The following is a 17,355-nucleotide window of genomic DNA, read 5'->3' on the forward strand; positions in this document are numbered from 1 at the left end:
GTTTTTTGATATTGAGCTGCATGAGCTGCTTATAAATTTTGGAGATTAATCCTTTGTCAGTTGCTTCATTTGCAAATATTTTCTTCCATTCTGAGGGTTGTCTTTTTGTCTTGTTTATGGTTTCCTTTGCTGTGCAAAAGCTTTTAAGTTTCATTAGGTCCCATTTGTTTATTTTTATTTCCATTTCTATAGGAGGTGGGTCACAAAGGATCTTGCTGTGATTTATGTCATAGAGTGTTCTGCCTATGTTTTCCTCTAAGAGTTTGATAGTTTCTGGCCTTACATTTAGGTCTTTAATCCATTTTGAGCTTATTTTTGTGTACGGTGTTAGGGAGTGATCTATTCTCATACTTTTACATGTACCTGTCCAGTTTTCCCAGCACCACTTATTGAAGAGGCTGTCCTTTCTCCACTGTACATTCCTGCCACCTTTATCAAAGATAAGGTGTCCATATGTGCGTGGGTTTATCTCTGGGCTTTCTATCCTGTTCCATTGATCTATCTTTCTGTTTTTGTGCCAGTACCATACCGTCTTGATTACTGTAGCTTTGTAGTATAGTCTGAAGTCAGGGAGCCTGATTCCTCCAGTTCCTTTTTTCGTTCTCAAGATTGCTTTGGCTATTCGGGGTCTTTTGTGTTTCCATACAAATTGCGAAATTTTTTGTTCTAGTTCTGTGAAAAATGCCAGTGGTAGTTTGATAGGGATTGCATTGAATCTATAGATTGCTTTGGGTAGTAGAGTCATCTTCACAATGTTGATTCTTCCAATCCAAGAACATGGTATATCTCTCCATCTATTTGTGTCATCTTTAATTTCTTTCATCAGTGTCTTATAACTTTCTGCATACAGGTCTTTTGTCTCCTTAGGTAGGTTTATTCCTAGATATTTTATTCTTTTTGTTGCAATGGTAAATGGGAGTGTTTTCTTGATTTCACTTTCAGATTTTTCATCATTAGTATATAGGAATGCCAGAGATATCTGTGCATTAATTTTGTATCCTGCCACTTTACCAAATTCATTGATTAGCTCTAGTAGTTTTCTGGTAGCATCTTTAGGATTCTCTATTTATAGGATCATGTCATCTGCAAACAGTGACAGCTTTACATCTTCTTTTCCGATTTGGATTCCTTTTATTTCCTTTTCTTCTCTGATTGCTGTGGCTAAAACTTCCAAAACTATGTTGAATAAGAGTGGTGAGAGTGGGCAACCTTGTCTTGTTCCTGATCTTAGTGGAAATGCTTTCAGTTTTTCACCATTGAGGATGATGTTTGCTGTGGGCTTGTCATATATGGCCTTTATTATGTTGAGGAAAGTTCCCTCCAAGCCTACTTTCTGCAGGGTTTTTATCATAAATGGGCGTTGAATTTTGTCGAAAGCTTTCTCTGCATCTATTGAGATGATCATATGGTTTTTCTCCTTCAATTTGTTAATATGGTTTATCACATTGATTGATTTGCGTATATTGAAGAATCCTTGCATTCCTGGAATAAACCCCACTTGATCATGGTGTATGATCCTTTTAATGTGCTGTTGGATTCTGTTTGCTAGTATTTTGTTGAGGATTTTTGCATCTATGTTCATCAGTGATATTGGCCTATAGTTTTTTTTCTTTGTGACATCCTTGTCTGGTTCTGGTATCAAGGTGATGGTGGCCTCGTAGAAGGAGTTTGGGAGTGTTCCTCCCTCTGCTATATTTTGGAAGAGTTTGAGAAGGATAGGTGTTAGCTCTTCTCTAAATGTTTGATAGAATTCGCCTGTGAAGCCAACTGGTCCTGGGCTTTTGTTTGCTTGAAGATTTTTAATCACAGTTTCAATTTCAGTGCTTGTGATTGGTCTGTTCATATTTTCTATTTCTTCCTGATGCAGTCTTGGCAGGTTGTGCATTTCTAAGAATTTGTCCATTTCTTCCAGATTGTCCATTTTATTGGCATAGAGTTGCTTGTAGTAATCTATCGTGATCTTTTTTATTTCTGCAGTGTCAGTTGTTACCTCTCCTTTTTCATTTCTAATTCTATTGATTTGAGTCGTCTCCCTTTTTTTTCTTGATGAGTCTGGCTAGTGGTTTATCTATTTTGTTTATCTTCTCAAAGAACTAGCTTTTAGTTTTATTGATCTTTGCTATTGTTTCCTTCATTTCTTTTTCATTTATTTCTGATCTGATTTTTATGATTTCTTTCCTTCTGCTAGCTTTGGGTTTTTTTTTTGTTCTTCTTTCTCTAATTGCTTGAGGTGCAAGGTTAAGTTGTTTATTCGAGATGTTTCCTGCTTCTTAAGGTGGGCTTGTATTGCTATAAACTTCCCCCTTAGAACTGCTTTTGCTGCATCCCATAGGTTTTGGGTCGTTGTGTCTCCATTGTCATTTGTTTCTAGGTATTTTTTTATTTCCTCTTTGATTTCTTCAGTGATCACTTCATTATTAAGTAGTGTATTGTTTAGCCTCCATGTGTTTGTATTTTTTACAGATCTTTTCCTGTAATTGATATGTAGTCTTATGGCGTTGTGGTCAGAAAAGATACTTGATACAATTTCAATTTTCTTAAATTTACCAAGGCTTGATTTGTGACCCAAGATTTGATCTATCCTGTAGAGTGTTCCATGAGCACTTGAGAAAAATGTGTATTCTGTTGTTTTTGGATGGAGTGTCCTATAAATATCAATTAAGTCCATCTTGTTTAATGTATCATTTAAAGCTTGTGTTTCCTTATTTATTTTCATTTTGGATGATCTGTCCATGGGTGAAAGTGGGGTGTTTAAGTCCCCTACTATGAATGTGTTACTGTCGATTTCCCCTTTTATGGCTGTTAGTATTTGCCTTATGTATTAAGGTGCTCCTATGTTGGGTGCATAAATATTTACAATTGTTATATCTTCTTCTTGGATCGATCCCTTGATCATTATGTAGTGTCCTTCTTTGTCTCTTTTAATAGTCCTTATTTTAAAGTCTATTTAGTCTGATATTAGAATTGCTACTCCAGCTTTCTTTTGGTTTCCATTTGCATGGAATATCTTTTTCCATCCCCTTACTTTCAGTCTGCATGTGTCTCTAGGTCTGAAGCGGGTCTCTTGTAGACAGCATATATATGGGTCTTGTTTTTGTATCCATTCAGCTAATCTGTGTCTTTTGGTGGGAGCATTTAGTCCATTTACATTTAAGGTAATTATCGATATGTATGTTCCTATTCCCATCTTCTAAATTGTTTTGGGTTCGTTATTATAGGTCTTTTCCTTCTCTTGTATTTCTTGCCTAGAGAAGATCCTTTAGCATTTGTTGTAAAGCTGGTTTGGTGGTGCTGAACTTTCTCAGCTTTTGCTTGTCTGTAAAGGTTTTAATTTCTCCATCAAATCTGAATGAGATCCTTGCTGGGTAGAGTAATCTTGGTTGCAGGTTTTTCTCCTTCATCACTTTCAGTATGTCCTGCCACTCCCTTCTGGCTTGTAGGGTTTCTGCTGAGAGATCAGCTGTTAACCTTATGGGGATTCCCTTATGTGTTGTTCGTTGTTTTTCCCTTGTTGCTTTTAATATGCTTTCTTTGTATTTAATTTTTGACAGTTTGATTAATATGTGTCTTGGCATATTTCTCCTTGTATTTATCCTGTATGGGACTCTCTGTGCTTCCTGGACTTGATTAACTATTTCCTTTTCCATATTGGGGAAGTTTTCAACTATAATCTCTTCAAATATTTTCTCAGTCCCTTTCTTTTTCTCTTCTTCTTCTGAAACCCCTATAATTCGAATGTTGGTGCGTTTGATGTTGTCCCAGAGGTCTCTGAGACTGTCCTCAGTTCTTTTCATTCTTTTTTCTTTATTCGCTCTGCAGTAGTTATTTCCACTATTTTATCTTCCAGGTCACTTATCCGTTCTTCTGCCTCAGTTATTCTGCTATTGATCCCATCTAGAGTACTTTTAATTTCATTTATTGTGTTGTTCATCGTTGCTTGTTTCATCTTTATTTCTTCTAGGTCCTTGTTAACTGTTTCTTGCATTTTGTCCATTCTATTTCCAAGATTTCGGATCATCCTTACTAACATTATTCTGAATTCTTTTTCAGGTAGACTGCCTATTTCCTCCTCATGTGTTAGGTCTGTTGCATTTTTATCTTGCTCCTTTATCTGCTGTGTGTTTTTCTGTCTTCTCATTTTGCTTATCTTACTGTGTTTGGGGTCTCCTTTTTGCAGACTGCAGGTTCGTAGTTCCCGCTGTTTTTGATGTGTGTCTCCAGTGGCTAAGGTTGCTTCAGTGGGTTTTGTAGGCTTCCTGGTGGAGGGGACTAGTGCCTGTGTTGTGGTGGATGAGGCTGGATCTTGTCTCTCTAGTGGGCAGGCTCACGTCTGGTGGTGTGTTTTGGGTTGTCTGTGGCCTTATTATGATTTTAGGCAGCCTCTCTGCTAATGGGTGGGGTTGTGTTCCTGTTTTGCTAGTTGTTTGGCATAGGTTGTCCAGCACTGTGGCTTGCTGGTCGTTGAGTGAAGCTGGGTGCTGGTGTTAAGATGGAGGTCTCTGGGAGATTTTCGCCGTTTGATATTATGTGGAGCTGGGAGGTCTCTTGTTGACCAGTGTCCTGAAGTTGGCTCTCCTACCTCAGAGGCAGAGCCCTGACTCCTGGCTGGAGCACCAAGAGCCTTTCGTCCACACGGCTCAGAATAAAAGGGAGCAAAAGTAGAGGGAATTAGTAGAAGTATGAGGAAAGAAAGAAGGAAAGGAGGGAAGGAAGGAAGGAAGGAAGAAAGAAAGAAAGAAAGAATAGCAAAGAAGGAAAGAAGGCAAGAAGGAAAGAAAGGAGGGAGGGAGGAAGGAAGGAAGGAGGGAAAGAAGGAAAAAGACAGAAAGAAAGAAGATACAGTAAAAATAAAATAAAGTATAATAAAGTTATTGAATTAAAAAATTCTTATTTAGAAAAAAAAGGGATGGATAGAACCTTAGGACAAATGTTGGAAGCAAAGCTATACAGACAAAATCTTACACAGAAGCATACACATACACCCTCACTAAAAGTGGTAAAGGGGGAAAAATCATAAATCTTGCTGTCAGAGACCACCTCCTCAATTTGGGATGATTCGTTGTCTAAAGGAGGGAAGGAAGGAAAGAAAGAAAGAAAGAATGAACGAAGGTAAAGTATAATAACGTTATTAAAATTAAAATTAATTATTAAGAAAAAAATTTTTTAAAAAACCATGGACGGATAGATCCCTAGGACAAATGGTGGAAGCAAGACTATACAGACAAGATCTCACACAGAAGCATACACATACACATTCACAAAAAGAGGAAAAGGGGAAAAAATCATAAATCTTGCTCTCAAAGTCCACCTCCTCAATTTGGGATGACTCGTTGTCTATTCATGTATTCCACAGATGCAGGTACATCAAGTTGATTGTGGAGCTTTAATCCGCTGCTCTTGAGGCTGCTGGGAGAGATTTCCCTTTGTCTTCTTTGTTCTCACAGCTCCCAGGGGCTCAGCTTTGGATTTGGCCCCGCCTCTGCGTGTAGGTCGCTGGAGGGCGTCTGTTTTTTGCTCAGACAGGACGGGGTTAAAGGAGCCGCTGATTCGGAGGCTGTGGCTCACCCAGGCCTGGGGGGAGGGAGGGGCAAGGAGTGCGGGGGGGCGGGGCGGGGGGGGGGCTGAGCCTTCAGCGGCAAAGGCCGGCGTGACTTTGCACCAGCCTGAGGCCCGCCGTGCGTTCTCCCGGGGAAGTTGTCCCTGGATCCCGGGAACCTGGCAGTGGCGGGCTGCACAGGCTCCGCGGAAGAGGGGTGTGGAGAGTGACCTGTGCTCGCACACAGGCCCCTTGGTGGCGGCAGCAGCAGCCTTAGCGTCTCCCGCCCGTCTCTGGGGTCCGCGCTTTTAGCCTCGGCTCGAGCCCGTCTCTGGAGCTCCTTTAAGCAGCGTTCTTAAACCCCTCTCCTCGCGTACCAGGAAACAAAGAGGGAAGAAAAAGTCTCTTGCCTCTTCGGCAGGTCCAGACTTTTCCCCGGACTCCCTCCCGGCTAGCTGTGGTGCACTAACCCCTTCAGGCTATGTTCAAGCCACCAACCCCAGTCCTCTCCCTGCGCTCCGTCCGAAACCGAAACCGAGCCTCAGAGCCTCAGCTCGCAGCCCCGCCCGCCCCAGCGGGTGAGCAGACAAGCCTCTCGGGCTGGTGAGTGCCGGTCGGCACCGATCCTCTGTGCGGGAATCTCACCGCTTTGCCCTCCGCATCCGTTGCTGTGCACTCCTCCGCGGCTTCGAAGCTCCCCCCTCCGCCTCCCGCAGTCTCCGCCCGAGAAGGGGCTTCCTAGTGTGTGGAAACTTTTCCTGCTTCACAGCTCCCTCCCACTGGTGCAGGTGCCGTCCCTATTCTTTTGTCTCTGTTTTTTCTTTTTTTTTTCTTTTGCCCTACCCAGGTACGTGGGGAGTTTCTTGCCTTTTGGGAGGTCTGAGGTCTTCTGCCAGCCTTCAGTAGGTGTTCTGTAGGAGTTGTTCCACGTGTAGATGTATTTCTGGTGTATCTGTGGGGAGGAAGTTGATCTCCGCGTCTTACTCTTCCGCCATCTTCAAGGTCCCCCCAAAGTCCTTTTTTCAGGCCTAATTCTTTAAGAGTTTTAAAACTTTTGAGTATTCGGCTTCTGTAAGTATTATTTTAGTATTTTTTTCAACTTTTCACATGGCACTATTGATAGTAGAAAAGATTTTAATAACTAAAGAGGTAAGATTAATCTTCTTCCATAGGGTTTACATCAGTCAGGTTATGCTAGGTTGTGTTACAGCAACACAGTCTCCGAATCACAGCAACATTTATATCTTGCTCATGGTCTGTGTCCTCCGTGAGTTGGAAGGGAGAGCTCTCCTCATCATACTCACCTGGGATCCAGGATCATCTCACAGCCACCTTGAATGGTACTGGTTTCTGCCATAGGAAAAAGATATCCAGGGAGGGTGTTGTACCTCTAATTGAAAGCTAGAAAGGCGTGGTTGGAGAGAGCATGAGAAGGGTGCTACATGTCATTTCCAGTCACAACTCTTGGGCCAGAACTCATTACATGGCTCCACACAGCCACGGGGGGGCCAGGAGGTACACATCTACCAGAAAGGAAGAACACTGGAAAAAAAACTAGCAAATGGCACTAAAAATTGCCTCCGTCTTCTCACCCCAATTTCTTGCACATAAAATGTTAGATTACTTTGCAACAAAACAGAGGTACTGTCTTGGCTCTGGCATTCTTTGCTTCTGCCATCATGGATTAGTGCTTCTGTTTTCTCATCTCCAAAATGGGAATTACAATACTACCCATCTCATTGAGTTGTTCTGAGAATTAAATGTGATAATGAAAGTAAAGCACTTAGCACAACACTTTACGTAATAAGCACTCACTAAATGTAAAGCTGCCTTTTTTTCCTGGAGTCATCAGTTATCTCCATGTAGTTGTTTAAAACATTAAGACACAATGGCATAGTCAGTGGCTAAATATGCTAGTGGGTTAGAACCAAGTCATGGCAAAGGAATGGAAGGAATAAGACAGTGCACATTTCATGTCATGACTGATCAAGATAAAAAATGAATGTTGGAAAGAAGATCAAGCTATTTACCAAAAAATAAGCATATCTGGTGAGTGTAGATTTTTTTCCAATTTTCAGTTGTGATCTTCATGTAACTGGTTACTTTTTCACTCAACAACTGTTTATGAAATCTTACCAGAGCTGTCTTGGGCTTTGGGGGTGATAGAGTGGTGGACAAAACAAACAACTTTTTCTTACGGGACTTAATTGTAGTGGGTGGAAAACTAACAAAAGGGAAACAAGTAATTTTATTACTTGTTTATTATTGTTATTAATTTCATTAAGTAATTTTAGTTAATGATGAGTGATACAAAAGAAACAAAACAGGGTGACCTATTTGTTGGGTACCAACATCTGCTGAAATAGTTAAACGCTGGAGTCTCACGGGCTTAATACAATAGAAGCTTAGTTCTCATTCATAGACTGTCCAGTCAGCAGGTCCTGACCGGTGGCTTTTCTCCTTGTGGTGGTTCAGAAACCCAGACTCCTTCCATCTGTGCTCTGCCATATTCCAGAAGCTCCTCTGCCTTCAGCCTGCAAACAGACAAAAATAAAGAGCTTAGAGGATTGTGTGGGATATTTTGCAGGCCAGGGCTATGTTGGACTTATTTCACAATTGCCCACGTTTCACTGGGCAGAACTCAGTCACATGGCCGCACCTGACCTCAAGTCTGGCTGAGTGCCCAAGGGGAAAAGGAAAGCAGTTTCACAGAAGTTTCTGCTACTGTAATGAGAGGATATAATGACGGGGGGAGAATATTTGATAACAGACATCACTGGAAAGGTTCTATTGGAGTTGAAAGCAGAATGGGAAGAAGGACAAGGACATGTGTATAGCTTCCTGGAAACATCCAAGGTAGAGAAAATAAGATGTACAAAGGCAGGAACATGCTAGGCCTGTTAGAACAGAAACGACAGTGTGACAGTGTTATGCTTTGGTGTCTATAGTTACTTATTTATCCTGACAGGAAACAGGAGGTTTCTGGATCAGAGCTCACACCATTTATTTGCTCACAGAGCAGCTCATGTTGATTTTCCATCCCCCAGTTCCCCATGGGGAGAAGCAGTGAGAACCAGGTGTACCCTGTGGGGACAGTGGGGTTACGTACCATGGAAAGGAACCGCCACATTATGAAACCCAGTGCCCCTCCACTACTGCGGTAGAAAGAGAAAGAGAAACCTTTGTTCTGAAATGTAAGCAAATCCACTATAGGAGGAGGAGGGGAAGGGCTTTAGACTTCCCAACACTGTAATGTAAACAAGTGCCTCAAGGGGAGGTACCCCTAAATCTCTCCGGAAGTCTCCATCTTCAGGGTTGCTATTCAAGCATCTTTTGACATCCAAGTGCAGTACTCTGCTCAGAAAGCCCTGACCTTATCAAAACATGAAAAGAATCATGGAGCAAAATGCGTGAGAAGGGAGAATGGTAAAGGATGAGGTCAGATAGTCAGACAGAAGCCAAATAATACAGAGCTTTCGGAACTAAGTAATGAGTTTAAAATTTATTCTACATGCAATGGTAATTGTTTGGATGGCTGTAAGAAGCAGCATGGCATGATCTGATTCAGGTTTTATTGATCACTTCAGTGGCTGAGAGAAATCGATGGGGAGTAGGGTGAGGGTAGGAACGGGGAGATGAGTAAGGATGCCCCTGCTGTTCTCTTGCTCCATGCGATGATGTCCTGCACCAGAGTGGTGACAGTGGAGGAGAGCAGAGGTGGGCAGCGTAAGGGCGTATGTTGAGGAAGGAACTGATATACTGGATAAGGGGTGGGGTGGAGGTAGGGAAAGAAAGAGAGTTATTCTAATTCTCAGGTGTTTTTTTATTTTATATTGGAGCATAGTTGATTAACAATGTTGTGTTAGATTCAGGTGTACAGCAAAGTGATTCAGTTATTACTATACACGTATCTATTCTTTTTCAAATTATTTTCCCGCTTAGGTTATCACAGAATATTGAGCAGCGTTCCCTGGGCTATACAGTAGGTCCTTGTTGGTTATCAATTCTCAGGTTTTTGACTGCCTAGGTTTTTTGTTTGAGCAACTAGTGATGCCATTTACTTAAAGGGAAAGATTTGGCAAGGGTCGAGAGAGGCAGTTGGGAAGTAGTAAATCAAAAAGTCTCCTTTTGCATATCATGTCTAACATGCTGTATCAGACAGGTCACAAGCAGGAAACAGATGATACATGGAGTACACTCAAGTTGAATGGTTACAGAAATGTGAACAGGGTTAAGGGACCAAACACAGCACCCAAACGCTAGCAACAATAGAAAGCAATTACTACCACTAGGTCTGAAGGGGCTGGGGAAGGAGAACATTACTGAACAGTGTGAGCTGTAACCATTGGAGAGGACCTGCACAACATAAGCAGTGGAATTAGGTAGAGGGCAGAGCCAGTAAGAAAATCACAGCTGAACAGGAAGGGAGCTGAAGTGATCATTTATCCATCTTCTGTATAGTTCCACTCTTCCATATCCTGCTGGTGGTTTTCTCTTACTGAATCCAACCAGAAGACAGAGAACCTGAGAGCCCACAGTGATGTAGTTAGTAGAGATCAGGGCACAGAGAGGGAAGGGCCACATGGGGATTTAATCTGAGAGACAAATAGAAAAAACAGCACTGATGCTGATAAGACTCCTTCGTGGGGTCTTAGGAGGCAGATAGATAGCTAAGAGTAGAGATGTTGATTTGGACATCATCACTATTTCAGTGGCCTATCTAGCATGTACTAAGAGCTAATATTTGTAAGCTCTTACTTTGTGATAGGCACTGTTCCAACATTTCACATGCATTATCTCATTTAATTCTCAAAACAGACCTATAGGTTAAATATCATTATCTCATTGGACATGGGTAATAGCATTTAACCTATAGATTTGTTTTGAGAATTACTTGAGGCAACAGAAGCACAGTGAAGTGAAGCAACCTGTTTAAGTTCACATAGCTATTTGGTAGCAGAGCCAAGAATTAAGTTCCAGATGTTTTTATCCCCAGAGTCAATAATGGAAACCATTATTGCATACAGCTTCTCTGAGAGAATCAAATACTGGAGCAGTGACACGTTAGGTCACATGATTTTTTTTGTTTTTTGGGTTTTTTTGTTAAGACCCTTCCCTTTTTTTCATTTTTTCCACTTTTTGAAAGAAAACAATTCTGACAAGAATTCATCAAAGAAGATATTCTGAAATTTAATGCTCTGGTGTGGGTATTGGTTTTGATTGAGGCTGTTCGAAGACTAGAATATTAGTAACCCACATATTCCCTATACCACAAAAAAAGAGTAGATTCACTTTTATCTTGGAAACAAAGCTGGATAGAAAAGCTTTTTTAACTTTTCTTAATTCATGAAACATTTATCTTCGAGTCAGGTTTTGTTATAGCAGCACAAATGTGGTCCATCAGCATTTCCATTATAACCCCATATTTCCAGGGCTTTTCAAGAGTGCCTTAGAGATTCTACTTTGAATTAAAACTTGGCATTCAGGATTTGAATCAGAAAACTCCATTTTCCTTACCAATTAATCAAATAGTTTAGAGGTTCTCAGTTTAGAAGAGGACCAAACATAAAACTTTTATTAATGCAAAAAGTATTTTAAGACAAATTTACTAACAAATATTTTAAAATATTAACACTCACTATACAACTATAATATTATATAACTATTTATATTAGTTCCCAAAAAAGTTAACCATAAACACTCCTAAGATAATATATGAAAGATAACCATAACATCTTATACTTTGCCTTTTTGGCTTTGTAAGTAATTTATCTCTACTTTGGGAATTTGGGTGATTGGAAGTCCTCAGCATAATTGGTTTAATGTTATTAACAGTATCAAGATACTGAACCAGAAGAGCCTAAGTAGGGGGAATCCTGAGAGGGTGCCAGAGTATTTCAACATATTTTTATGAATTTAAATTCATGTGGGGAAATTTTGCATTCTGTACAAAGGGATTAACAGCATGCATTAATTCTGTAAATAGATATTTGAAATATAATGTGCTGAATGCAATGGCAGTAATGAGGATTGAATAAGTTTAGTTACAAAGACTTTCCACTTAGTTCCAAGCTATTCCATGAATGTTCTGCAACAACGAGGGGGCATGATGATGACCCTGTGTCTTTAATATCTCATTCTGCAGTCTTTTCTGTAATCTCTCCCCCAGCCTTAAATGGTTTAGGACTAAGTAAGCACAAGGTAGTGAATGAAAGTAGATGAAGCCTTTTGAGTAAACCTGCTCTCCTGACTGACTTCTCTCCAGCCACACTGGCCTCCTTGCTATTCCAGAAACACACCAGGCAAACTCCCACATTGAGATTTGTTCTAGCTTTTCTTCTTCCTGGAATGCTTTTCCTCCAGATGTCTGCTTGCCTAACTCCCTTACTGCCTCATTCTTGGTTCAAACCCTGCTTTCTGAGCGTGGTCAAACTCCATCACTCTACTTGATAATTCGATTTGCCCTTAGCCCTTCAATCCCAGGACTCATGACAGCCCTTACCCTACCTGACTTTTCTTCTTTCCACAATATTTACTATCTTCTAACACACTTTGTACCTTTTAAAAATATTTCTTATCTTCTAACACACTTTGTACCTTTGTACTTTCCCTCTCCCCCTGGAATGTAAGGTCAGTGAAGACAAGCTTCTTTGTTTTATTCACTGACATATTCTAAGCACCTAGAATTGTGCTGAACATATATTAATTGCTCAAAGATATTTGTTAAATGAATAATACACTGTTGAATGAAATCTGAATTTCTGCCTATAACAAGAATCTACAAACAACATTCCAGATATAACTTTCTCTGTTCCCTGGTTCTTCTATGGAATTTGAGTTATTTCCCTAAGGTAGGTAAGAATGCTCTTTGAACATCAGTGTCAAAATGAAAGGTCCCACATTTAAATCCTTTTTGTAATGTGTTATGGGCCCTTTTTCTTAAAATTGTTTAAACTAAAACTTGGAAATTTTGTGGTTAAATTGAATTTTAGTTTTAGCTATTGTTTGGAAAAGATGACCTGAATGGGTAGATGCAAAGTATGGTTTTCACAAAACAAATGCTTATTTTACTGGGCACATTTGTAACATTTTTTTATACTTGTAATGATATTAATACCAAACTGTGAAAGTTTATGAATTAAAATGTGATCTTGTGATTAAAAAGGAGAAAGAACCCCACACCCTCAGCAGTGGTGAAAATGTGCTGAAAACAAGGGCTTTCTATAAGGGCTTCACTACTTGGCACCATGGCTTGAAAGCTATGTTAATTGCAGAATAGAGTCAGTTAGTGAGAGTTCACCACCGGCTCAGTGGTATAAAAGTGAGGACCCTGGAATTTCAGTGTAGATACTAATGCTGTTGGCACACGCACCAGCACAGCTCTGTCTGATTCTGAATGGTAGCTGACAGCAAAAGCTAGCCTTTTCTCCCATGAGTATGTATTAGTTTTATTTATGGACTTAAACATTACTTTGAAACAAATAAGATCTGTTATCTTTCCTTTTCTTTTCACATAGTAAATTGAATTTATTTGATTTGTATTTCTGCTTTGTTTTCTTAGGGTAAATGTGAGCAGTCCCTCTATGGTCACATGCATTCCATCAATGATGCCACCTTCACTCCTAGGGTGAGTTCAGTTCTCCCAATAAATTATTTTACTGCTTCATATATACAAATTCATTTTAATGAAACAAAGTTCCAGAAAAAAATGGCACGTTAACAGGGTGAGAGAACAAATTTGAGAATTAATTATAGCAGTGAAAAAAATATATATGTAGTGTAGGGTTACAGAAGTTTAAAACACACACACGATACAGTGGTAGAAACAAGGAGGAAATCTGTTGTACTTAACTCCACTTAAACACATTTTTTAAAAGCTTTTTGTCTAATGTGGGCTTCAAGAAAGTAAGTGGGATATAAACTTGTAAATTTTAAAGTAAAATCACAAAATAATGAAAATGCTTGAAAGGAAACCTATAAAAAATGTTAAAGAAATAGGGCCTTTCTTCAGGTTAGAATAGAGCAACCTTGATTTGACAGTTCTTCAGTTCCTCATGGACAGGGTTCACATATGTCTTTCTTTATGTAAACTGATGACATAGCATAAATATTTATCTGCAGTTTGAGATATGTAGATATCAGGATGATTTCACCAGTGATGAAGATTGTTAAACATGGCTTTGAGTTTCTGTGCCAATTGGGGTTGTCTCTAAAAGAGTTCAGATAGTAATCGTGGAAGGATGATTTAAGTTTGTTCCTTCTCAGATGAAAGCAATTTGACTAGATAGATGACCTCTCAAGTCCCTTCAAACTCTGTGATTTAATTATAGCTAACATTTTAATTTGGCTCTAAGTTCCCAGGAGAGTGTAAATCTTAATTCCATACTCCTCTTTCTTTTCCAATTAGCTAAAAAAGAAATCTGATAGATCACCTACATCTAACTTCAAAATGACAGCTTAGTCAAAACTCCATTACTATCATGCTGTTATTATTCAGAGAGAGAAAAATATTCACTAAAAATCATTTCTACTAAAGGAATGTTGTTTACCTCAACTGAAATTGTGCTGGTGTCGTCAGCCCTGGAATGTTCATGATTGGCTCAACTAAAATTAAATTCTAACAAATTTTTCTTAGTAAGGAATCTCCATTTGATTGACTCTATTGAGCCAATATATTATGGATTAGTTCTAAATACCAAGTAAAATTTTATTTCTAGCAGAGTATAGAACCATTTAAGCACTATGGACCCACATGATAGGATATTTATGTTAAAAAATCTATTAAGTGGCCTAGAGCTTCACATACCCCAGGAAAATTAAGTAGAAGCTAAAATGAAGTAGACTAATATTTTGTAAGTCAGGCATTTATTTTGGTAAGCAATATCATAGCTGAAAAAGACGTACCATTTAACATCCTAAATAGTAAAATTAATAAATATGGAACTAGCCAAATTAGACTTAGTCAGCAGTCAAGGGACACATACATTAATTATGTATATTTCAAAAGCAGGATATTGAATATGTGGTCCAGGTGTACAATATCAAAGTGGCTAATCCGTTTTTGCTTACACACTTTGTTCATACCAAGGGGACTATTACAACCCTATTCCAAATCAATATCCCAAAACCTCATTGAATTTTTCCATTAATTTATCTCTTCTTCACTGGAAATAGTTAATAAACTATTAAGGAAGTGATGTTTTGTTATGATGAACGACACTCTTAAGTAAAATTTTCCATCACTCGTGTCAACTGTTTTGAAAACTGTCGTATTTCACGTACCCGGTAGGGAATGTCAAGAGGGAGGAGGCAGCAGTAACTGAAAGACTTCCAGGATGTCTCAAGCACATGGCATCGTGACACAGTTCACATTCAAACCTCAGGCAAAGTTGTGGTCATAAATGCATCATGCCGTACATACATGGCAGGCAGAGATTTGAATTATTTAGTGTTAGCTCTGCTAATTGTCTGATGCCTTAGGGATATGCATTCAAGTTACATTACCAGTTAAAAATGCGTTCAGCTGTTTACATAAACACAATTTTAGGAAAAGTCTACAATTTTAGATTTGTAAGCAGAAATAAAAAATGTAAAACTCAGTGTTATCCAGCTAGCAACCAAGAATCACGGAAACAAATATGCAATATACAGTATATATATATGGTTCTGTAAAGCTGTATAGGTTGAATTTTATTTCTATGTTATAATGTTAGGGCTCTGATGTCTTCACCTCTGGCCGATTTTTCTGTTGGAGATAGACATTTATTTAAAACCTCTTTTTAAAGTAATCTGTTAATGAAACACTTTAAGGACCTATGAAAGCTTTTCATTAGGTCAATTTTGTAAAGCAAAACCAAAATATTTTTTAAAAGTTGACAGTAATTGCTGGAATAATATTAATAGACACATACAATTCAATGTAAGTAAAAGATTGTTTTAAACTATGTAAAAATACATAGCAAGAAAATGAGCAGGGTATTCCTATCAGAGGGAGTCTCCCCAGCCTTCAGTTTTCCAGGAAATTGACCCATAGTCTGACTAGGGTAGGGATTCCATCAAGCCTTCTAGAAACTGTTTCTGGTCCTCTTCTAGAGTGATGTTATGGTGGGGTGGGTGTCCTTATCTCTCTGTGGACATTCCCAGCTGTTCTGAGAGACATATAGTCAGGATGACTATGCTGTGCCTGCCTGGTAAGGCCAGGTGAACACTATAAATCAACTCTATTAGAATACCAGTGCATCTTTCCTTGGGAATATTTACCTCCATTTCACACATTCATGCTGGGAATTTAGTCTCAATTCATTAGTTATTAAACAAAATTGAAAGGCTGTGTAGAATCAAAGAAACTACTAGTAGTTCTAGAGGTCTAACCAGCTCATGAAAGGACACTTCAGACCTACCTCAAGTACTAGTCTCACTTCTTTTAATTGACCTGTTGTTTTATTCAAATACTGTTATATTGATTATTTTAATGTAGAGGTGTATATCTTTATTGCAACTAATTGTATAAAATATGGATATTTTGATTTTGAAGTGAATGATATAATATATAGCCTTAATAGAAGACTAGTCAAATTCTAACTTGTTTCCCACCTGTATAATTCCATGGAAACTGCAACTGCCGTGAATATGGTGAAAGAGAGTGAAGTCTATCAGTTTTATCTTTACAGCAGTTGTGAGTTTTAAACAAATAAGAGGGAAAGGGGTTTAATAGTAATTTGTAGTAAAGTGGACACCCCCTCTGTTGGCCTTGAGTCATGGGGAGGGCAAGAGAAATAATTTCCTGTTTTAGAGAACTTGAAGAAGAGTGTAACTATGAGAAGTAATTCAGGCCAAGAAGGTGAAGGAAGTGTTTGGAACAGAGAGTGGCATTACAGGGGAACTGGTTGATCATGTAATGGATCATTAGAGGATGGAGTAGAAGGGTGTGTGAGAGAGAGGAAGGGTAATGGGATAAGATTAAGGGACAAGCACAGCTCTTTGAAGATGAGAGTCTATGTAATAAGGGAAAACATGCTGGCCCGGGCACCTATCGATAACAGAAATAAGTATAACAATCACATTCTGCATGTCAAAATGGCCATAGAATCAAAATGACTATATCAAAATGAAAAATCAAAAAGCCAAATACTCATAAAATATGATAGTATAGAAAAAAGATTAAGTCCAGTCCGCATTTCCTATCCCTAGATATCTTACCCTGAGCTTCCTATCCACAGGTATCAGAGGTTGTGGATTCAAGTTGTCTGATAAAGAGTTGCCCCAGGAAGTGTGGGCTAAGTCAACTTTAGTTCAAAAGTCATTGAGGGCAGATTGGACTTTCAGAATTAAGTCATGGATCATGGATCAAATGAGATATTTTAAAATCAAAATGTGCCATAACCCCACTGAAATCTAAGGTAGATTCACTGCTGTGCTTCACTACTGGAAGCTCCCAGTCACTCTCCCTCATTCTTTGAAGGCTAGAGTTCCTGAATCACTGTCTTTCCCTACACATATGGCCCATAGAGCACTCTGTTCACTTTCTTGTTGACCACTTTTCCTCCAACACTTCTTTATCCTCAGTCGCATACTCCCAAAGTCAAACCGCGAGCACTTTGTCATTAACTAAAGGCATCACTTCCAAAATCTCAATTTCAAGCATTGCTTTTCTAAAGATACCTGTCTTCCAGCTCTAAGTAAAGCCAGTACAATATTTCCACTTCATTGAGAGCTCTAATCAGCTAAAATCTTACTCAGCATCTTATCACCTTTCTGCCTTCACTTATCATTTTATCCCAGCCTGGGTTCCTCAGTTGTCATTCTGGCAATTCCACCAC

At 39.1% G+C, this 17,355-nt stretch overlaps 1 protein-coding gene across 1 annotated transcript in view; it reads left to right on the top strand.

Annotated features, from left to right (window-relative positions):
- SPAG16 (sperm associated antigen 16) overlaps positions 1 to 17,355 on the top strand; it is a gene marked incomplete at its 5' end in the record, with an annotated part of 884,947 nt that overhangs the window by 591,605 nt on the left and 275,987 nt on the right. Inside the window, one exon of the mRNA XM_082840650.1 lies at positions 13,098 to 13,163. Within this exon, the coding sequence (XP_082696776.1) occupies positions 13,098 to 13,163 (66 nt within the window). The remainder of the gene's footprint in view (positions 1 to 13,097; positions 13,164 to 17,355) is intronic.

This window comes from Leucopleurus acutus, assembly GCF_964270905.1.
Source record: "Leucopleurus acutus genome assembly, chromosome: 6".
Taxonomy (NCBI): domain Eukaryota; kingdom Metazoa; phylum Chordata; class Mammalia; order Artiodactyla; family Delphinidae; genus Leucopleurus; species Leucopleurus acutus.